The sequence below is a fragment of the Solea senegalensis genome, linkage group LG5 (assembly GCF_019176455.1).
Source record: "Solea senegalensis isolate Sse05_10M linkage group LG5, IFAPA_SoseM_1, whole genome shotgun sequence".
In the NCBI taxonomy this organism is placed as follows: Eukaryota; Metazoa; Chordata; class Actinopteri; order Pleuronectiformes; family Soleidae; genus Solea; species Solea senegalensis.
This window is the reverse complement of record NC_058025.1, coordinates 25,339,678-25,362,866: the sequence shown is the minus strand read 5'-3', so window position 1 is coordinate 25,362,866 and position 23,189 is coordinate 25,339,678. Positions and strand designations below refer to the sequence as shown.

At 45.4% G+C, this 23,189-nt stretch overlaps 1 protein-coding gene across 1 annotated transcript; it reads right to left on the bottom strand.

Moving 5' to 3' along the window:
• On the bottom strand, nucleotides 1–22,630 carry grk5l (G protein-coupled receptor kinase 5 like). The gene is made up of 16 exons (XM_044026918.1): nucleotides 22,079–22,630; nucleotides 8,060–8,155; nucleotides 7,854–7,966; nucleotides 5,778–5,855; nucleotides 5,484–5,581; nucleotides 5,281–5,373; nucleotides 3,641–3,704; nucleotides 3,408–3,548; nucleotides 3,142–3,332; nucleotides 2,993–3,030; nucleotides 2,805–2,894; nucleotides 2,526–2,734; nucleotides 2,302–2,439; nucleotides 2,053–2,190; nucleotides 1,821–1,952; nucleotides 1–1,721 (listed from the first exon to the last, which is right to left on the bottom strand). Exons 1-16 carry the CDS (start codon nucleotides 22,128–22,130, stop codon nucleotides 1,638–1,640), a joined length of 1,755 nt encoding a protein of 584 aa, XP_043882853.1. The 5' UTR covers nucleotides 22,131–22,630; the 3' UTR covers nucleotides 1–1,637.
• Nucleotides 22,631–23,189: the final 559 nt, after the last annotated feature.

Sequence of the window (23,189 nt, the reverse complement as noted above, 5' to 3'; positions counted from 1 at the left end):
TCAAACTACAGCACAGAGTTTATTGGGACTTGAAGAACACAGTGGGTTTGGCTTTCACATGCACTCAGCACTTTTGTACATCACAATAAGAAGGAAGAAGTCCCTCGTTTCATCTTTGACCTCCTTTGAATCGTTCCCTTCACCTCCAAGCTGTCCCCGTCTGTGTTTCTGTGTGGACATCGTCTGTGAGATCATGCTAACAAGGAGGCACTTCAGTCTGATTCAGATCATTTTTCTCTACAAGTAAACACGCAGAAAAACCAAGCTTGCATGAGACTGTAAAATAAAAGAAAGAAAAAGGGATTGTGATTGATGCACGGAGCAGCTTTCAGTAACTCAGCTGAAGGGAAATGGAAGTGGAAGAAGAGACTGAACTCTGCTTGGATCCCTGGTGTCTTCTTTCCTCTGCTGCTCTGATGTCAATGAACTGGACCAAATAAATAACATCGGGACAGAATCAAGTTTAGAATCTGTCTTCTTTCAATGCAGTTAAAAACAAAAAGGAGGAGGAAGACCCTTTAGAGCTGTGAGGAGAAACATTCCCGTACACTTGACCACGACGGCGATGCAGCAAGAACACTTAAGATAGAAAAGAACAAGCACGCGAGAATATCAATACAACAACGTGTCTTAAAAAGCAGAGGTAACATCGTCACAGCATGACATGATTTTAAATTGTGCAAATAGTTAAGTGAGTGCACGTGTTCCTCTCCACGCCACTGTCTCTGTGCAGGAGAATCATTCGCCCCTCAAACGTCACAAAATGTCAAACCGAGAAAGACGTCGAATGCGCGTTTATAATCCTAACATCAGTGGAATGAGGTATGAAGAAGCCAAAGGGATACAGCAGCTGTCCAGAGCTGACACGCGTCCATGCAATGAAAACACAGCACTATTCTCACTATTCTGTGTGTGTGTGTGTGTTTGTGCTTTAAGCAAAATGATATGTGCGCAGGCTCATATTTAGAGAGAGGACAGGAAGTGGATCCTCCCGCGATCCTAAGCGACAGCGAGAAACCTTCAAACACCAGGGAGTCAGCGTGACGACAGCGTCACAGAACTAAACTGCAGTCTTTGGCCCTAATGTACATCACGTGTCGAGGTTGTGGAGGTGCGACGTGTCGTGAATGTTTACGGAGTGATCTGAGGTACGAGAGGTGAGAGTGAGTGAGGGTGTGACGTGTACGTGGCGCCGCGCAGGTGCGGCTTACAGAGATGACGGACAGATACTGGGACGAGAGAGTAAAGCACTGGCAATGAGTGGAAAGAAAAAAAACACAAACAAATTCACTAAGACCCCGTTTTCTATTCCCTGTGGCGGTCTTTATTATACAGTGGATCCCCTGAATATTAGCTTGTTTTCTATCTTTCCCCGTTTCCCATGGCTCTCTTCTACAGTCCAACAATCCTGAGGGTGACTTTAGTTTTGTCCAAATATTTCTAAACGTCTCTGCGACGTTGACCATTCCATTACTAATGCCCGGGGTCTCAGGGCCCGGTCGCCATTTAGGCTTTTAGACAGGCTGTCTCCAGCTGCTGCTCCGGACCCTCGGAGGTGGACCAATCAGCAGCAGGGAAGCCCCCTCGGAGCTCCTTCTTCCCTTTGTGTGCGTGGCTCCCTCACTGCCATTGTGCCACTAGGGGGCAGAGTTGGTCATGGAGTCCACCGAGTTCACACTGGAAGACTGCACGCGGCTGTGGGAGATCGGCACCTCGGGGTGCTGCCACAGAGACAAGAACAAGAACAAGAACAAGAACAAGAGAGGTTTCTATGAGTGAATCTGTGACTCTGTGGGATCGGACTGTGTTTTCATACTTACATGCCTCCTAAAGATCCTGTCCAACAGGCTGCGCCGGGGCGGCTCCGGAGGCTGATTCCAGTCAAGGTCTGGTGGTCTCGACCCCTGAGGTCCAAACACATTCAAATCTCGGAAACATTCAGTCTCTATCATCTAGAGGAGAGGAGAGCGGTAAATAAGAGCTTCCAGCAGTTACACAAACTGCACCCAGCGTTTAAACAAGTCTTATTAAGTGCACACACTCACACCTTACCTCGTTCTGCCATGGGATGGAAACACTGCCTGTGGCAAATTTGGAGTAGAAGTCATTGTCAGTTTGGTCCAAATTCACTCCCTTGACTGTGGAGAACTGCTCTATGTCCAGAACGTCCTTACAGTACACGGCCCGAGGCTGGGAGAGGACAAGGACCGCGACCAAAGAGGAGAACACGAGACGAGTTCTTGACACTAGATTTTTATCAGTGGGGTTGATTTGAAACACAGTGTGTAAAGTTTTACTCACATCGGGCACAAAGGGAGGCTCCACCATTCCAGCCTCCAGCCTCTTGAAGTTGATGTTCTTGAAGAAGGGGTGGACCTTGGCACAGGCCGCTCCGTCGGCCTGACACCCCAGCCTCTGCTTGGGGTCTTTGGTCAGCAGCTGGTCGAGCAGAAGCACGCGTCATTCATTTCATTTTCATGAGCGCGATTCATCCATTCATTCCACATCTTGGCTTTAAGCCTCACCATTCTACAGATGGCCTTGGTGTCCTCTGTGAACTTGTCGCTGTACTCCTCCTCTTCCTCCTGCACCCTCCTCTCCACCTCCTCCCGCTTCACACGCTCTTTGCGGGCGCGGAAGGGAGATCGCCCGGCGGTCATCTCGTACACGAGGCAGCCCAGCCCCCACCAGTCCGGACTCATGCCGTATTTCTCATTGTTTATCACCTCTGGAGCTGAAGAGCAAACGGGTTACTGTTTGAAGGTGAAAACTAAAAATGAATCATTGGCGGCTGCGTCTCTTACCCATGTAACCCACAGTGCCCACCCGGCCTCTGATCAGCTCTCCTTCAGGCACTTTGATGGCCAGCCCCAGGTCAGAGATACGGATGTGTCCTGTAACAGTGATGAGTTTGACATATTTATTCAAAGTTTAGTGGCTTATGGAAATCCAGCTACTGCTACTCGCTGCCATTCAAGCAATCAAAACTCACCATTGTCGTCCAAGAGGATATTCTCTGGTTTCAGATCCCTAGAAACATTTAAAGAGCACGTTAAAGAAAGCAGAAACAGTCGCTGTGGAAACATAATACAGAAAATAACATGTTGAAGACATATGCATACATACAGTACGCAGTGCTACCTGTAGACAATACATTCCCTGTGCAGGTGCTCCAGCCCACAGCAGATCTGAGCAGCATAAAACTGGACCCTGTCTTTGTCAAAGCCCGGAGTTCCCATGTTGTAAATGTGAAACTTGAGGTCTCCGCCGTTCATGATGGTCAGCACCAGACACAGAGCGTCTTTGGTCTCATATGCGTACGCTAAACTCACCTGGAGGACGACAGGTGAGTTTAGCGATCAGACAGCAGCGCGGTGAAAGCGTGCGCGACCTCTCGTTTTACTCACCACAAATCTACTGTTGACTTTCTCTAAGATCTGCTTCTCGTTCAGCGCCATGGACTCTCCTTTCCTCTTCTTTATCCGCTTCTTCTCCAGCTTCTTGCAGGCGTACATCTTCCCCGTGGCTCTGACCTGACAGGCGCACACCTGGGAGGGAACAACGCCGACGACTCTAATTCAATTCGCAGCGCTTACAAACTTACGTCGACGAATGACCGACAACAACGCGCGTCACTTACCTCTCCGAATCCCCCCTTCCCCAGGACGCGGTACTGCCTGAACGTGTCCTTAGTGATCGGTTGCCTGACGGAACACAGACACAGCAAAAACCCATTAATAGACGCTCATATAATATTGATCATGACAGAGATATTATCTGCAGAACTCAATATCATCCCGAGTCTGTTTCCTGTACAGGGCGCGGCCTCTTGGACACACTTTCCCTTTATGAGAGGCTGCTGTTTCCTTCTAACGAGCTTTTACATGCACTTTGCATGATGTGCTTCCTCTTCGATTCACCACACTTTCGTGAAGAGGTCAGTGGTTCTTTTGTGTTATGTTATATTATATTATATTATTGTACCATACAAAGCGGAGGTGTGGGGTAAAAGAGTTCACAGCAGTTTATGGTCTGTTGGTTCTCTGTCACTTCTCCTTGAGGGGGAACGTTCTCCATCATTTCTATTTACTCATCTTTTTTTAAAAGAAAAACATTTAACATACACGTGTATACATTATAGATACGTTGTGTATTTATATGTACGCGTACACACTCGTACACTTAGCAGAAAATGGAAACATAATAACATTTATTAGTCATTAGAGTTTATTAGTGAGATGGAGCTCCCTCCCCTCAGGGAGAAGCGAAAGGCCATCAAGTGCAGAACCAACACACTCAAACACTGCTGTGAGCTCTGTCACCACACCCATTTTATTTTCATACACATTTCCCTTTTAAAATACTGTGAGTGTACAACGTGACACACGCTCCTCATAGAACTACAATGGCCTTCAAATACTAAACAGGATGAAAATTCTCTTTCTTGACTCTCTCCAGTCTTTCACTCTCTATTTATGTGGATGAAGTCATTCTTCCTTGTTTGTGCACTTAGTTTCCGCTTCACACCGTAAAAACCACGTCCGTTTGGACTGCTGCTGAACTGGCACTGCTTCAAATCACCACTCTCAGACTGAAATGCTGCTAATATGGTGATATAGCTACGACGGAGGATTAGGGCCTTAATTCTGAATCTTAATTTACGAGAATAAAGTCGTACATTTACAAGATTAAAGTCGGAAATTTACGAGAATAAAGTCGTACATTTACAAGATTAAAGTTGTAAATTTACAAGAATAAAGTCATAAATTGACAATTATATAGTTGTACATTTACAAGAATAAAGTCGTAAATTTCCGAGAATAAAGTTATAAATTTACGAGATTAAAGTCGGAAATTTACAAGAATGAAGTTGCAAATTTACAAGATTAAAGTCATAAATTGACAAGAACATAGTTGTCCATTTACAAGATTAAATTTACGAGAATAAAGTTGCAAATTTACGAGAATATAGTTGTAAATTTACAAGATTACAGTTGTAAATTTACAAGAATCAAGTCATAAATTTACGAGAATAAAGTTGTAATATTCTAACCTGTTGTTTTAGAAGAGGAGAGTTGTTAAAATGAGGGCCGTGGAGCATTTTGTGGAATTGTACTTTAGAATAGGTTCACAAACAAGGAGGTACTTCATCTTTTGGCACATCACCATCGCATTGTCATAAGTATCTGGACTTTAAAAAGTATATCGGGAAATAGCTGGAACTGGTCAAACACAGTGTAGTGCTGTAGAGTAAAATACAAAAGAAACGTTTCGTCCCACCTCTCGAGCATCTTCCACTGCAGGAGTCGGTCAAAGTACATGGAGTTCTGGAAGTCTTTGAATGGACCCTCACTCAGGTAGTCATGGACGGCCCTGCTCAGAAACACAGTGTAGGTGCAGGGGAGTGTTGAGGAGACAGGGGAGTGTTGAGCAGACAGGGGAGTGTTGAGCAGGTGAGAGGGGGATGAGGAGAGGGAACTCACTTGAAGCAGTTGCTGAAGATCTCCTTACATGGACTGAGCTGCAGGTTTTCTCTGCACTCGTCTGCAAAAACCTCGGCGATGTCGACCCGCTGAGGCGACTACGTCATCGACACACGTCAACAGTGACATACGCACAGAAATCACACAAATACATTACTTTTTATTACACACGCGTCAAACCAAAGAGAAACATTCATAAAGCACACATCAGTCAAGACACATCAGACTGAGCTGTAAATCACCATCGTCACTGGAGGGGTTAAACAACACATACACAGTATGAATGAAACCTACTTGTTTGGAGAGAAAGGTCTTAATGATCTGGTCCCCTCGGCTTTTTCTCTTTTCATCGGGCGTCACCTCGTAGTCTTCCTGAAAGACAAAAGAACTCCAGTGTCATTAACCTTTAAGATGATCCGTCAGAGTTAATCTCATCAGCATCATTGAGTCAATAAGCATGTTTGTCCGTCATACACCAGGCTCCAGATTGTGTTGTTGTGTTTGTACACAGAATAAACATGAGAGCAGCAGAAACAAGACAAAAGTGTAACATGCAGTTCAATGACATTTGATCGTTTATCTATTATTATTGTTACATATTCATCATACCCATCATGACACAGCTATAAACAACAGGACATTGAAAGATTCAAGTGAAGGATGTAAATTAAGATGACTGACACTCAACAGAACGTACACACACACACACACAGTGTGTCACTCTCACAGAAACATGTGCTACTCTTGGCTCAGTGTGTGAACATATGAAGCTGTGACACACAAACACTCACTGAACATCCTGCACAAGCAACAGTGTTACACGGTGCTGTGAGGGATTTTGTAGCCAGCACAGAACTTTTCACAAGGAGGAGGAAAGGGAGGAAGGAGAGGAAAGGGAAGGGAAGGAAAGGGGAGGAAACATGGCACCCAAGCACACTGACCCAGCGGTGGCCATTTCTCAACATGGTCCTGTGTTGCCTGGCAACCGCACAGTAAACACGGCGGGATTCCTTGAGGTCCTGGAGTGTCATACTGTGTCACACTGTGTCATGCCAGTGTCACCGGCTTTCCACTACAAAACACACACACACACACACTCATGTGTCTATACAATACACACTCACATAAGCCCAGAGCTGAAGGAAAAACAGGCTTTAAAAAGCCACAGTGTCCACAGTGTCCACAGTGTCCCTGACACAGGATTGGACTGCTTCTCAGAACAAAGCCCCAAGTTCTATACATACACATATATGTATGTATGTATATATATATATATATATATGTATATATATATATATATATTTATATGTATGTATATATATATACATATATATGTATATATATGTATATTGATATGTATGTATATATATACATATATATATACATATATATGTATATATATATGTATATTTATATGTATGTGTATATATATATATAATATATGTGTATGTATATGTGTATATATGTATATGTACGTGTATATATACATATGTGTTGGGATTAGAGGGTGGGCGGGGGTGGGAAACAATGCCGTCCTTTCTCTCCTGTCACATGACCACAAATAAATTCGAGGCATAGATGAAGACTAAACTATGTCATGTGTGAGGTATTCTGTCTAGACGCTCACAGAGAGAGAAACGGGGCAACAAACTGGGTGGAGGTGTAGGTGTGGTCTGGGTGGAGGTGGATGGGGGTGTGGTCTGGGTGGTTGAATAATCACTACTCGGTGTAATTGTCTGCTCTTGACCCAGCAGCAGCAGTTTGGATTCAGGCCATGTGTCTTAATCAAAGTGAGTGCACTGGAGAGGATGGATGTGTGTGTGTGTGTGTGTGTGTGTGCTCAGTCTGAAGTCCAGACATTTCCCTTTAATTGTCCGAAATGTCCACAAAGGTCTCATCTGATATATATTCCATATCTTTTCCTGCCAGCGCTCTCATTTGTCCATGTCCAAGAGAGTCCGTGTGACACAGCAGGACAAACATGAACATGAAGAGACACAAACGGTGTCTTGCGTCCTGTGTCCTGTGTCCCGCTCATGCCAGGGACCAGTGATGTCCTCCTGCTGCTGTGAATGTGACAAAACTCCCTCTGCATTCTTATTATACGTGAATGACAAACTCTGAGGGAAAAGTCCACACCTGTTTTTGTGACTTTCTCCCAGAATTCCTGTCGCTCCTCGACACGACGCAGACACTGACCTGTTACTGTGAGCTACTGTTGCTCAGTGTTGTTACATAACATTTAAAACTCTGTGCAACACTGGCTAATGCAACATGTAACCATCAGGTTGAGGATTATTGTGATGTGTGATTGGACAGTAACTGTTGATGTGGGCGTGGCTGTGTGTGTGTGTGTGTGTGTGTGTGTACCATTGCGTCCAGTAGCTGGATGCACCGCTGCAGATTAGATTTGGTCTCACAGTAAAGACGGAAGAGAAGTCTCCCGATGGGCTGTTTCTCGCAGACACAAACATAATCTCTCTCTGCAAACAAAAGGAGAAGAGAAACCACATGTAACACGTGTCGCACGTGGTCAAAAACACTCGTGAGCGGACGACGAGCACAGACACTCGTACCGATGCTGTTTCCCAGCTCAGTGCACTGGCTTATGTGAGGGAAGCGAAGGATCTCCTTCCATTTTTTGCTCCTCCCTTTGCGCTTTCCTCCTCCACCTAGGGAGACAAAGACAAAACAGGAGGCAGAGCGGTGAAAATGGAATAATGAAAGAATGGAATTAAGACGATGATGGTGATTAAGATTCACTCAGCAGGTGTGTGTGTGGCCTCAGAGTCTCCATGTGTGTAATTCATCCACTTCACCCATAAATCTCTCCTCTCCTTTAGTATTTATTTCACTGTTTTCCATCCACTGTGTTTATTTTCTGAGTGTCATATATATATATATATATATATATATATATATATATATATATATATATATATATATATATACACATATATATATATATATATATATATATATATATATATATATATATATATATATATATATATATACACATATACATAAGTGAGTCCTTTAAATCCTTGTGTTCAGTGGGGATAGTCTGAGAGCTTCTTGTCTAATGTGAAGGGAACATTTAGAGGCTGTGAGCGGAAGAAGCAAAGACATCTTTAAGTGATGATCCGGGAATGTGAGAGAGGCTACGACGACGTCACACTGCAACACTTTCCCCATCAATCCTGTGGAATCGCTGCTTCATTTTTAAACCTCATCTTAAATTCCCACAGTTAGTCGGTGTCTGAGGGAGCACAGTCTTCTGCCTTCCTCAGAACGGTCACGTGATGTTATCATGGAGGCGTTGGAAATATAGATACACGCCGAAACTGGTTCACAAGGAAAACTTACTGTTGTCTTAAAAAAAAAACCAAACCAAAGAAACTAACACAAGCTTCAATGTTCATATTTTAAAAGATCAAAAATTTTCTGAGAGACAAACGTGACGTTTAAACGTCTAAACTTACGAGTTCCTTCCATTAGCAGTTACCAACTTAGCAACTCATTGCGGCTTCTGCTAAAGTAAAACAATTTTACTCTCTCCCCCCGTTTACAGGGTCACCACAGAACAGGAGTGTACATGTCACCGCGGGCTAAACACAAAGGATGAATGTATTAATACATCAAGTCAAAATCTCCCCAGGAGGATTGTTAACTTGTGGCACCTGCTCCTCACCCAACACGCCATAAACAGGCCCACTTCCTTATCGGAAGCACCAGTTGTTCCCTGAAAACAGTTCATATGTTCAGTTACGCTGCGGGCCCTCCGCTGTGTGCTCGCCTATTTTAATCCCTTTTATTAAAATCATGACCAAACCACAGCAGCACACAGTGAACAAAGAAGGTCATTCCCCACGAGGCTCAGCAGGCTGAAAAATGAAAGCGCTTTAAAGCCGCCGTACGTCATGTGTGGATGAAAGCGCCCACCACATGGCCTGGCTTTCCTGCGAAGGGTCAACGTCATGTCAAATAATTGTAATAAACATCAGCTCCACCCAGGAATTCAGCTTCTACACAATGCAGAGAAATAATGGAGTTCCTTCTTTTCTTTGCTTTTTATTTGCAACTTCATCCTCATCCTCCTCATCACACTAGTGACAGAGGTCGTGACCTCCTTCAGGCACATCAACCCATCTTTGTTTCAGGGTCAAAAAAGGTCACAAGCTTACAGCTTCATGGGTTTAAACAAATCAATCTCAAAATATGGTTTCAAAGCCATTTATTTAAATGTATTATTATTATTATTATTATTATTGTTATTTATGGCTTCACATTACAGAGGAATCTAAAAAGGATTTGTTTTTCTTTCTTATCCTGCTCTTCATTTCCTTATTCATTCAGAAGTCGACTTGACAGAATAGAAAAAGATATGGTGTTCTACTAAAGAGCCAAATACAGCGGATTTATCGTGGTTAATAAAACCTTTTATTCTTCACTGTGTGTGTGTGTGTGTGTGGGGGGGAGATGAAAATAGTCACTCGTTCCCACGTCATCCTTTTTAATTTGTCCAACTGTAACAAACTCATTTCAGATTTATTCCAGGAAGGAACAGAGAGGAAGTGCAGTGGCGTGTTGCGTCCTTACACAAATACACACAGCCACTCCCACAAACATGCAAATATTATGCATACGCTGTTCTCCGTCTCCACAGGGTGACCCACCGAGGTGGAACAAATCCTTTCCTGTTTGAGTCCCAACGTATTTGTATTTGACATCTCTAACGTCTTTAAGGTGTTAGTTTACAAAAGTAGATATGAACCCATTATTATGTTAAAACGTGGATATAAGAATGTGTCTTATATCCTTTTTTCAGCACAACCCGGCTGACACTGACACTGGGTTCCTGTTTAAAAACCTGGGCTGTACATTAAGTAAGAATATCATCCTCTTCTGTTTCTGTCTCTGTGAAACAATCCTCGTCGTCGCTCACACACGAGAGGAAATCTGAAGCCCACCGTGAACGCTGCACACAGGAAGCTGACGCTCTCATGTGTTCCGTGTTCCCTGTGTGGTCGCCGCCCTCTGTTTGTGTTTCTGCTTCATCGCGCTGACATCATGAAAGCAAAAATAAGGTCAGAGAGGGAACGACGTCCGCCTGACCAAACACCTCCTCAACATCTGTGTGTGTGTTAGTGCACACTGGGTTTCCTCTGTCACCTCTCTCTACTCATGTCTAACTGAGCCGGCCTGCAGACCCGCAGCCAGACCTGCAGACCCGCGGCCACTGCTGCAGAACTGTGGGCACTCCTGCAGACCCGTAATCAGTCCTGCAGACCCACGGCCACTCCTGCAGAACTGTGGGCACTCCTGCAGACCTGTAATCAGTCCTGCAGACCCACGGCCACTCCTGCAGAACTGTGGGCACTCCTGCAGACCCATAATGAGTCCTGCATACTCATGGCCAGTCCTGCAGAATTGTGGGCACTCCTGCAGACCCGTAATCAGTCCTGCAGACCCATGGCCAGTCCTGCAGAACTGCGGCCGCTCCTGCAGACCCACGGCCAGTCCTGCAGACCCACGGCCACTCCTGCAGAACTGTGGGCACTCCTGCAGACCCATAATGAGTCCTGCATACTCATGGCCAGTCCTGCAGAATTGTGGGCACTCCTGCAGACCCGTAATCAGTCCTGAAGACCCATGGCCAGTCCTGCAGAACTGCGGCCGCTCCTGCAGACCCACGGCCAGTCCTGCAGACCCACGGCCACTCCTGCAGAACTGTGGGCACTCCTGCAGACCCATAATGAGTCCTGCATACTCATGGCCAGTCCTGCAGAATTGTGGGCACTCCTGCAGACCCGTAATCAGTCCTGCAGACCCATGGCCACTCCTGCAGAACTGTGGGCACTCCTGCAGACCCGTAATCAGTCCTGCAGACCCATGGCCACTCCTGCAGACCCGCAGCCTCTCCTGCAGATGCGCAGCCAGTCCTGCAGACCCGCAGCCTCTCCTGCAGACCTGCAGCCAGTCCTGCAGACCCGCAGCCTCTCCTGCAGACCTGCAGCCACTCCTGCAGATCCGCAGCCTCCTGCAGACCCGCGGCCACTCCTGCAGACCAGTACCATCCAGCCAAGCTGATGTTCACAGAGTGTTGACACAGACACACAGTGAGTGACACCGTCACTCCAGGTGTCCACAGGTTTACGTGGACAACCAGTCTGAAATCCCGTCCTGATATTTACTGTATGCAAAGACATTTTCCGCAGAATGTGATGTGAGAGCATGGGCAGAGAGCAGTGCTGTGAATGTGTGAGTGTGCTCTTCTCTACACCTACACTGTGCAAAATGTGAGAAAGACTTTCTTTGATTTCTTTGACGATTCACGCTCATCTTCCCGCAACAAGAAAATCCACATCCTTCACAAACAACAGACCGTTTCTTTCTGATTATCCAACTCATTCTCACATCACCTCCTCTGTCTGATGTGTTAAATGTCGGCCTCGCTGTTGAGTCACACTGTGGTGGTCTGTGAGCTACAAACACCACCACACTTTATACAAACGCCTTTGTTCTCACAAATGTCCCACTTCCTTCTCTCCCACAGTGTCCAGCTGCTCAACCCTTAGTGTGAGATCTGCAGGTGAAGGCCTGGGTTTTTATGTCCCGTGGAAAACAAGCACATTATTCCACAAAGAAGACAAGTGTGCATTGGCACATCCTTTTCCTTAATCACAAGGTCCTGCAGAGAACTTCTTTTGATGACATTTAAACAAAGACACAGGAGCTGCTTGTCAATGAATAGGCTTACACCAAGGTACTTTTTTTAAATAGTATTTTACAAATAGGCAAATGCAGGCAAATGTAGGCAAATGCAGGCAAACGTAGCCAACAGCACAAAACAAAACAAGGTTTATGACTGTGAACTCAAGAGCCATCTTTACGGCCTCACACCTAAAGGCATTGTCCTCCACTTTTGTCTCTACATGCAAATAACGTGTCAGTTATTGTAGTTTCAGGTTTACTTTCAAAATTTGCCAAGTATATTTTTCTAATTTCTAATCAAAATATCTCATCAAACTCAATATAAGACACAATCACCTAAAGAGTAAGATTTAAGTGAGATAAAGGAGCTTGTTTTCAGACAGTGCAACTTGAATATCACAGTACTCACAGTACAGTGTGGCTATTTTCAAAATGCCAGTTTCTAATCTAATTTCAAGCAGGTGTTGGACTTAAAATCTAGACCAGTGTCACAATTATAGAACAAAAACAAGTTTTCCCAGCTAATTTCAACATCACCCTTATTTTGTAAGGCTTATTTCAAGAAATCTTACCAAGAGAATTTTCACATTTTCCATTGGCAGATATTTTTTGCTTATTACAAGCAATAAATATCTTGTATTCATTTTTTTTTTTTGCTTATTTTTGGAGTGGCCTTTTTACCAGTGCAGTGTTGGGTGTGTGTGTGTGTGTGTGTGTGTCACAGGAAGGGAAGGGAAACACTGCCCAGACCCGAGCAGAGGACGAGGACTATAGCAGGAAGACACTCTTTGTTGCCCTGTTCCACCATGATGTCATGTCATGTCGGTCCCTCTGTCCGGCTGCTTTATTACCGCAGTCAACAAGTTTTTTTCCTTCTCTCTCTCTTTCTTTTTCTTATTATAGTTAATTACTTTATCACAATAATGATCTGCCAACACGCTCGGAGCAAACATCTGCGGCTTTTATCTGGCAACACTGGACTATTCTTTCAGTTTCTGGGGGGGGGTCACATGTTAAACCACTTAATGTGTGTGTGTGTGTGTATGGGGCATAAATTTAAAATCAGTCATAGACAATAAAAGGCAGATCTTATCAGCTGTACAGCTCTGTGTGTGTGTGTGTGTGTGGCACTGACAATCACACCCAGATCTAATTGTGTACTATACATACATATACAGTACATATATATGTACTGTATGTATACATATATGCGCATATATATTTGTGTATATATACATACATACATATAAACATATATATGTATATATGTATATACCGTATATATACGTACATATATACATACACAGTATATACAGTATCTGTATCACGTGAAACTAGTTTCGGTTGATGTCCACATTCTGGAGTGAAACATGTTGCCTGCAGCTACGTTTGTGCCAAGACTCAAGAGGCGAGCCGACACAAGTGCGACGATTCCCCCGTCTTAATGTCCTTGTAATCATTGCGGCTATAAATAGAACGCAGCCCAAGGGCAGGAGCGATGTGTTAATACAAAGTGAGGTGGTCAAACCGGTCCATGACCTCAGCACTGGTGAGCTGTGACAGTTGTTGTGTGTGTGTGTAGGAAGACACTGTGTGTGTGTGTGTGTGTGTGTGAAAAGTTGCATGCAAAGACAAAAATGTGACAAAAGCAGCAGAAGTCAGGTTACATTTCCTGCCTGGGAAGAATCAGGTGCCACAAATTTCCTGTTCCTTAAATATCTGAAATATGGAATGTGTGTGTGTGTGTGTGTGTGTGTTGGGGGGCATTCAATAGACTGAAATTATATAACCACCACCATGCTCGTCCAATCAAAGCACCACACACTGCATGGGGCATGCTGGGTAATACATGGTGTTTGTTCATCCATAAAGATCCAGGAGGACGGAGGAGCATAGTCCACATAAAGCTGGTCATAATAGGACACTCCTACGCCCTGACGCGCTGTCAGTGTGTTTGTTCACCTCCATAAATGTTTTCATAGAGCGGAACATTATGGCAAAGTAATCTGAAATCACTATGAGGTTTGAGTTTATCTGCTCTGTGTCTGAGAGCAAACACACAGGAAAGTGCTCGCAGTGACAACAAGACTGATGGGACACATGTGGACAGATAATACTGAACACACACACACACACACACACACACACACACACACACACACAGCCGTCCCGGAAGTGATAGCGTTGCCCTTCTCAAGCTTTCTTAATCCTCTGAAGCGTGTTCTCCGGTTGCTTCTCATATCAGTGAACACACAAACACAGTCTTTGTCATGTTTGGTCCAGTTCTGACTGTCCTGTTGGACGCTCCATGCTCTTTTGTCTCTGTAATAACGACAAGCTGCTGTTTTGCTTGTGAATTGTAGCACAACAATGTTTTTGCTATATTATACTTCATAAATCCTTCATAAATGCACTGTGAACACATTTAGAGATGTCAACCTCAGAGACATGACCCAGCCTCGGGTAACTGCCGTGTCTGCCCATGTTTTGCATGCATCGGCACATTTGCATGGACGTGAATGACATGAGTGTCGAGCATCGGCGTCATTATAGGACAGGAAGCTCGGGAAAGTTACAATATTGATTATTCTTACGTGAAAGCACATGAAATATTCATCGAACGTTCCATTATACAGAACAGGAAGTCCATCAAGACACAGCACGGTGCTGCATGAGTAATCACCTGTGTGCATCACATGAGGAACACAGATGTCATCACTGCATTCCCGGAGTTTTTAAAATGTACATTTTTCTCCCGTCGGCTTCTACTTCACGTAATTAACGTCTATATTTCCCAGAATCCCACTCGACAACCCCCAAAGAGCAGGCGTGAACTTGTTACGTGCACTACTGCGTATGTGGGTAGAAGCAGCAATAACAATAGAGATAGTAAGAGCCAGAGAGCTGAATTTTTCCACTCAAGAAAAAATGAGTCACACTCCTACTCAAAACACAGCGAGCCTTGTGGTGTTCTGGCCACGCAGAGCCGGGCTTCTCTGCTCCTTCTTCCTCTTCTTCTAAAGCTCATGTAGACGATGCTGAAGAATTAGAAAACCATTGGACCCTAATCTCTGATCTTGTATGTACACAAAAAAACTGCATCACATCTTCAAGAAGATCAATTTACTTTTAATGACCAATTCCAGTCCTTGAGTTGTGAAAACAACTTACGATCCACTCTATGACGCACTAGTTTATTTAGGCACAATAGCCGATATTTTATTGTGATAATTATCAATATGAATATAAACGTGCACACTGGAAAAAAGGCCACTTTTAATTCATTCATTCAAAAATCTGCCAATGGAACAAGTGAAAATTCTCTTGGTAAGATTTCTTGAAATAAGACATTTATATTTAAGAGTGGTGTTGAAATTAGCTGGGAAAAGCTATATTTTACTGGTATTGTGATTTTGTGTCTCGTAATAAGCTTGTGATGCTCAAAAATAGTATTTTCCACTGAAAAGTAGCATCATTTTTTTTGTTTCAAGTGTATTTAACTCATTTTTAGTTCTATAATTGTGACACTGGTCTAGATTTAAGTCCAACACCTGCTTGAAATTAGATTAGAAACTGGTCATTTGAAGTTGGCGTTCCTGACTCGTGTTAGGCAGCTTAAGAAAAATTTCAATAAAGCAGATTTGTTGTATCTACGTCCTGAAACGAGACGACCATTCGTCTTTTACAAATAACACTTCTGACATTGTTTCGTCAGAGCTGTGACTCAAAACAAGACGGTTTCAAGACTTAAAGGCGACATAGACCGGAAGCTCCAATTAACGCTGCATGTGTGTGTGTATCTGCGTCATTACCTTGTTTATGAAACCCTGTAAGTTTCAGAACAAACAGTTCAGCCACTGTTGACAAAATAGGGTGTTATTTTTTTCCTGGGCTCTGCGAAGCGGATCGGCACTTCCGTATGTTGATGATGTCATCAGAAATCCTCACCACTCCTCTCACCACCGTAGCGCCTCCTGGTGCGGGCACTAGTCCGGGCACATCCGGTTGCGTACATTCAACCGCAGAAGAAGAAGAACTACTCTCGTTGTAGCTGCTGAGATGCAGAGCATCCACCGTGCCAGAGGGGGAGCTGTGTATCTGAGAGCTGGCCTATCTATGACGTCACTTCCAGGTACCTGGCCAATCACAGGACAGTGGGAAAGCTCTCGTTGGCTGGCCAATCACAACACAGTCCACGTTCTGGGGGTGTGGTTTTGGTCTGAAACAGCGCGGCCGACGAGAGCGTCAGTGAGGAGATATTTTGATCGGCTCGTTTGCAGCGATTAGGAGGTTTTTAACCATGAAAACAAGTTAATATATGTAAGTAGACCTCCATAACTAACATATATGTGTGATACAAGCATTCGATGTCACCTTTAACGCAGAGATTCAAGACACTCCTTTATCTCACTTAAGTCTCACTCTAGGTGATTTTGTCTCATATTAAATGTGATGAGGTATTTTGACTGGAAATTGGAAATAAAGAGTTTTTGCAGTGTGTTTGTGTGAGCGGTGTGCGACGCTGCTGACTTCTGCCGACCGCAACAATCAGATAAAGTTGATGGTTGTGTGAGATAAAACGCCAGCGACGTCATCCGCGGTTCGCCTCCTGTGGGAAGCACACATTTAACGGCAATCCATTCATTCATCGGCTCGGGAGCAGAACAACAGGCGAGTATTTCACTCTGCCGTCTCTCCACAGTCAAAGTGAGCAGCGTTATTATGTCATGGCTCCGTCCATTCAGGGTAAGGGTCCTGGGGGAGGAGCGCTCCATGCAAGTGTTTTTGTTTGTGTGGGAGTCGCAGAGAAAATGTGTGTGTGCGACAGCGGAGACAAAGTGACTGGAGTAAATTTTCCATCGCTATTATGTGACAGTAGGAGGAGGAGGAGGACCGCACAGAGCAACAAAGGCCCGTGTGTTTGATAGTTGAGGTTGCAGAATTGCACAGGTTACTCGGTTGCTGTCGGTTATGACGACGACAGCCACCCGGGCCTGCCAAGACTCGCTGTGGACTGAGACACGTGACGGCAGCTATCAGCCCTCAGCCCCCCCCCCGGCAGCAGCAGCTCGGCTCAAGCCCACACAAGTCGCCCGTACAGACAAATATCTCACGACGTTATCTCTGCTCATCTTGTTCCGTACACAGCGTCTTGTATCGACGAGTCACCTGACCTGTAATGACAAACCTCCGGAGGGTTGTACTGGGGCAGAAGACAAATGTCAGGGTTGTTTTGGAACACAACACGATCTGATCAGGGCCTGATGCAGAAAACTCGGACAGTGACAGTGTCAGGATTCCCCCAATGACTTAAATTAAGTAGTTGCAATTGTTGTTTTATTCCAAATCATTCAGTTTCTTATTTTATTACAAGTACAGCTGTACTGTGACTCTTGAATGAAGTTCTTGGACTGGCGAACTGTCCACAGTGTGACCCCGCCTATCGTCACCCTGTGTTGGCTGAGATTGTGCGCGCGGAGGATAAAGCGGTAGAAAATGGATGGACAGTTGAAGTCCTTGGTTCTTTTAAAGGCGACATCGAATGCTTGTATCACACATATATGTTAGTTATGGAGGTCTACTTACATATATTAACTTGTTTTCATGGTCACATATATGTTAGTTATGGAGGTCTACTTACATATATGAACTTGTTTTCATGGTTAAAAACCTCCTCATCGCTGCAAACGAGCAGATCAAAATATCTTCTCACTGACGCTCTCGTCAGCCGCGCTGTTTCAGACCAAAACCACACCCCCAGAACGTGGACTGTGTTGTGATTGGCCAGCCAACGAGAGCTTTCCCACTGTCCTGTGATTGGCCAGGTACCTGGAAGTGACGTAATAGATAGGCCAGCTCTCAGATACACAGCTCCCCCTCTGGCACGGTGGATGCTCTGCATCTCAGCAGCTACAACGAGAGTAGTTCTTCTTCTTCTGCGGTTGAATGTACGCAACCGGATGTGCCCGCACCAGGAGGCGCTACAGTGGTGAGAGGAGTGGTGAGGATTTCTGATGACGACATCAAATTAAGGAAGTGCCGATCCGCTTCGCAGAGCCCAGGAAAACAATACAACACTATTTTCTCAGCAGTGGCTGAACTGTTTGTTCTGAAACTTTAGGGTTTCATAAACGAGGTAATGACGCAGATACACACACACACATGCAGCGTTAATTGGAGCTTCCGGTCTATGTGGCCTTTAAGAGATTCCTCTATAGAGCAATGCAGTTGTACAACACCCAGAACCAAAAGGGCTGAACAGTTACTTGAAATTTCATCGAAATCGCAGGAGACGCAATATTTGTTCAAGCCAAAATGTGTGTCAGAATATCATTTTAGATGAATTATTTTTACACATCTTATTCCACAGACAGAAGAGAACATCTTTGTTTCTCACAGAGCTGCACAAATATCACAAATGAATCCTTTTTTTAATGAAAACAAGATTTCCCTCTGATGTCGCAATCGCATTTCCTGTCAAAATAATCGCAATTAGCTAGTTATTCAAAATCGTTCAGCCCCAAATCCCAAGAGCCAAGAGAGTTGGATCACTGCTGTTATTCACTCACAAGTGTCATAATCACTCAACTACATTAATATCTCATCTATTTTACGTACTTTTGTTGCAATGTTTCCACATGAGGATCAGGGACAGTTTCCATACTGGTGAAAAGCACCCGCGAAGCCATTATAAGCTTCTGCTGCCACCGTGGCGCGCCGTAAACAAACCGAGCCATGTGACACATATATGGAGCTCTACGGGCCGTAAACACGTCAATTAATTGTGACTGAAAAGCAACGGTTTTATGTTCCCGTCGTAACCTCAACTCAGCTTTTTGCAAAACGTTCTTATGCAACGGCCGTGTCCAAGAAACACGACGGGCCCAGCTGGAGAGCCAGCGGGCGGCAGAGTGGAATTCAGTTCAGCAGAGGCATCGGAACGCCGCCATGCTCTTTCCCCCCTTTACTCTCATTCACCTCGACAGCCAATGACGTTCACGCACGAGGCCCGGAATCTTCTACCGCTGCCAGCAAAGACTTGTGAATGGACACACACACACACACAGAGCAGCAGAGTTTATGTTACATTTATACAAAAGAATTCACCCCCTCTCCCCTCTCATAAATCTGCAGTATAAAAGCTTCACACCGCTCTCACATGGTTAACACAACAGTGCTGTCGCTGTCAGATGATACTCAGATGACCGACGCTGGAGATCTGGCTGTTTCATATCACCACCGAGTGTCTCCCACAGAGACCGGAGAGCGGCTCCACAGGAAGACGCAGCTCGGACGGCCGCGGCCCACTCACTTTGTTACGTAACGATCAATTAGATTAACGAGCTTATGAGCCGCATCTGACTGCTGTTTGACATGTAATCTCACGGCTGTCTGTCCGTTTGTTTGTTTGTTTGGTTAAATCCTATTTCATAATCCCATCCGATCCACAGGTTTCAGTGTAGTTCCCCGCAGTTTTTAACCTCTCATCTCTGAGGTCGTCTATGTCAACAACCGGCGTTCACGGGACGTCAGCTGCAAAAGCCGCTCACACACGGTCGAATAAAGGCTGCTGCTGCTCGTGGCTTTTTATTTCCACACTTTGACCGCACTCACGTCGCTTCACTGATAACTGAGAGGTGTGTGTGTGTGTGTGTGTGTGGCCTGCAGTGTACGCTGGTTTGTGCTGCTCTGGGAGTATTTGGACAGAAGAGATGTGCCTCTCAGTGCGGCTGGGGCTCGGGACGCACTCGCATAAACAAACAGGAATAAACACTCTTCATTTGCTCTATTCACATACTCCCACTGTTGCTGGTATGTGACCTAAGATGATCCCCGTGTGTCTGCACCGTCGACGCGGTCATTTACACCAGCAGCAGAGACACAGGGATGTGCACGGGCACTGCACCCTGTCAATCTAAGGACACGAGCAGCAACACCCTCACAACAGCCGGTGACAGTTCAGTGTGCACGCCACAAACAAATGTGAACTTTTGAATCAGTCTCACATGGCTGCGTTTGACGGCCCATTGGTCAAGCTGCTGAGAGAGCGGTGTTTCAGCCGTACGAGGCCTTTTTCCTCCCGCTCACAGCCACAGGACAGGGACGAGGGGACGAGCGCTGATGGAGCAGCTGGGACACGGACAGTCTGTCACGGGTCATTAACACATTCATTAATGAAGCTTAATTCTCATCCTAGCCCTGCCCATCGCGGCACAAACATCCAGACCGACTCTGGGGTTGGGAGAGCACGTCCGCTTCCTGTTTCGCTTTATTATGCCATTAATTCCCACGAAACACTCTGTGTCCTCTTCCGTGCACTCTGCAAGTCGTCAGGAGATAAATGGCAGGTGCTGCTCTCTGCGTCTGTAACTCTGCTGCTGTTTGGCGCCCCATGAAACCACATGCTGCATGTGCACACGCGGGGGCGGCTGAGCGTTTGACTCACTGCAAAACTGCAGCACTGGAAATGTAAAGGTGACAGGTCAGGAGGCGCGTTCCATAACTCGATAGCATTTGTCTTAAATATCAACGCGACAACGGTTCACTGTGTGCTGATGTCACGTTTAAGTTTGAGATCTTCTTACGGTGAGGAAAGAAAATCACTGAGCATTACTGCAGTTAGAGGAGGAAGTGCGGTGATTTAGTAATCCCTTCCCCTCCTGAGTAACACATGTACGACAGTAATGACAGTTAGAATTTCACTTTTACTGCGGACAAACCTTAAAAGTGAAACTGAAGTGGCTCTTTAAGTCACAGCGACTGACTTCCATTCATACGAGACAATCACGGAGTCAGATTGCATGATGTTTACCTGCAGGCCTTCTTCCTCCTGTCCTCTGCACAACAACACCTATTTATGACACGATACAGACACACCTCCTTATGTTAGACTGCATCATCTGGCCTTGTCACAGTGTTTCTCTCAGCAGCAGGCCTCACACACACACACACACACACACACACTTGTGCATCCCCTCATCCCTGCCTCAGTGTGTGTGTGTGTCTCTGCATGTCAAATGTTGCGAAAGAGAGCATTCATTTGCAGACAGTGAAAGCGGATGTGGGAGGCAGCCCCCCCACCCCACCCCCACACACCCCCCCGCTTCAAATGTGGGAAAATGCATGAGAGCTGTCACAGTCAGTGAGAATCAAACAAGCCAGGAGACGTCCAGGGTTAGTGTTGCTGCTGTGTTTGTGTTGCATGTGTGTGGTTTAGCTGCTAAAGAGAGAGAAGTGTCTGCAGCCTGACTACAGCCTGAGTAAACCCTTACAACAGCCTGACTACAGCCTGACTAAACCCTTACAACAGCCTGACTAAACCCTTACAACAGCCTGACTACAGCCTGACAAAACCCTACAACAACAGCCTGACTACAGCTTCACAACAGTCTAAATCTTACAACAGCCTGACTACAGCCTCAAAACCCTGACTATAGTCTCACAAAGGCCTGACTACAGCCTCACTACAGCCAGACTACAGTCTCACTACAGCCTGCCAGCCAGACTACAGACAGCCTACAGCCAGACTACAGTCTCACTACAGCCTCACTACAGCCTGACTAGCCTGACTACAGCCTCTCTAACTACAGCACAACAGCCTGACACCTCACTACAGCCTCTAACTACAGCCTGACTACAGCCTGACTACAGTCTCACTACAGCCTGACTACAGCCTGACTACAGCAGCCCATCATCACCATAACTTGCACCTTGTCTTTTCTGCATATTGAGCACAGACTGTAACCACAGTCAGACCAGACCAGACCAGACCTACATGGACTCACGCAGTAAGTGCACTTGTCTGCTTTATGTGTTTGAACTTATATATACAGTATGTTCACTTGTGTGTGTGTGTGTGTGTGTGTGTGTGCACTCACCCTCCCTCGCCTTCAGCAGTACAGTGTTAGCTACTATATTCTCCAGCTCCATCAGAAAAACAAAAAGCAAAGCAGATCAAAATGCAGAGGTTTAAGGTAGATGAGGATCTGCAGTGAAACCAGCGTCTGTCAGTGTTCTTCTTCTTCTTCTTCTTCTTCTTCTTCTTCTTCTTCACTCCGAGTCAATTTCACTCCTATCAAAGTCGTACCAGATAAAAGAGGACGTCATGGATCTGGTCGTGGATCTGGTCGTGGATCTGCTTGCATCGTGAGCTGGACATGGTTCGTGTTGTGGGTTGGAAGTGCGGCGCTGCATTTCTACTCCAGTCCCCCCAGAACCTTTCCATGCGTAATGTCTCCACCACGCACACGATCATCGAGCTGAAGGCACCGACGGGTGACAACAACCGGGGAACCGGCTCCACACCGCGGTACAGACAAGCGGTACAGCGGAGGAGAGGGAGGAGAGGGCGGAGAGGGCAGACGCACCTCAGTCACCAGCTTTACGGTACAGCAGCAGCAGCAGGGGTTGACTAAGTGCAGAGAGACAGAGAGAGAGACAGAGGGTGAGAGCGCGCCCCCGCGTCCCCCTCCTCCCCGGTTGGTGCGTAGTCAAAATGGGCGGAGCCTCTGTGTCACAGCTGCGTCAAGAGCCTGAGACACAGTGAGAGACAGGGATGGTGAGACACACATGATGTCAGCAGAAGAAAACCCTCGGTTTCTTTACCTTTAACCACAGGTGGGAACAAAGTTTCTAGTTATTTTCCTCATTATTGACTCTTATGATGATTTAAAAATGACTTCAGACATAAACTGCACAGAACAGGAGTGAGGTTCAGTCGCCCTCTGGTGGTCAAACGTCTACACGACGAACAAATGGCAAATCTAGAGTTGTTAATTCTCCTGTGTGTGTGTGTGTGTGTGTGTGAAATGTACTTGTTTTCTCTTCTCACTTGTGGTTAAACTACACAACAGAACCAAGTCCAGCTCTGGTTTTGTTAATGTAAGCCGTAGTCTTTAAGTTTAACATAAATAATGCTGTTATTTTATTATAATAATCTTTTTTTTTTCCAGGAAATAAGAAAACATACATTGAATCACGTTGGAAGGA

Coding starts and splice junctions, on each gene's coding strand:
- grk5l (XM_044026918.1), bottom strand. CDS start 22,130: ATGGAGCTGGAGAATATAGTAGCTAACACTGTACTGCTGAAGGCGAGG. Junction 8,156..22,078: donor ACTGCTGAAGGCGAGGGAGG/GTGAGTGCACAC, acceptor TTGTCTCCCTAG/GTGGAGGAGGAAAGCGCAAA. Junction 3,333..3,407: donor AAGTCAACAGTAGATTTGTG/GTGAGTAAAACG, acceptor GTCGTCCTCCAG/GTGAGTTTAGCGTACGCATA.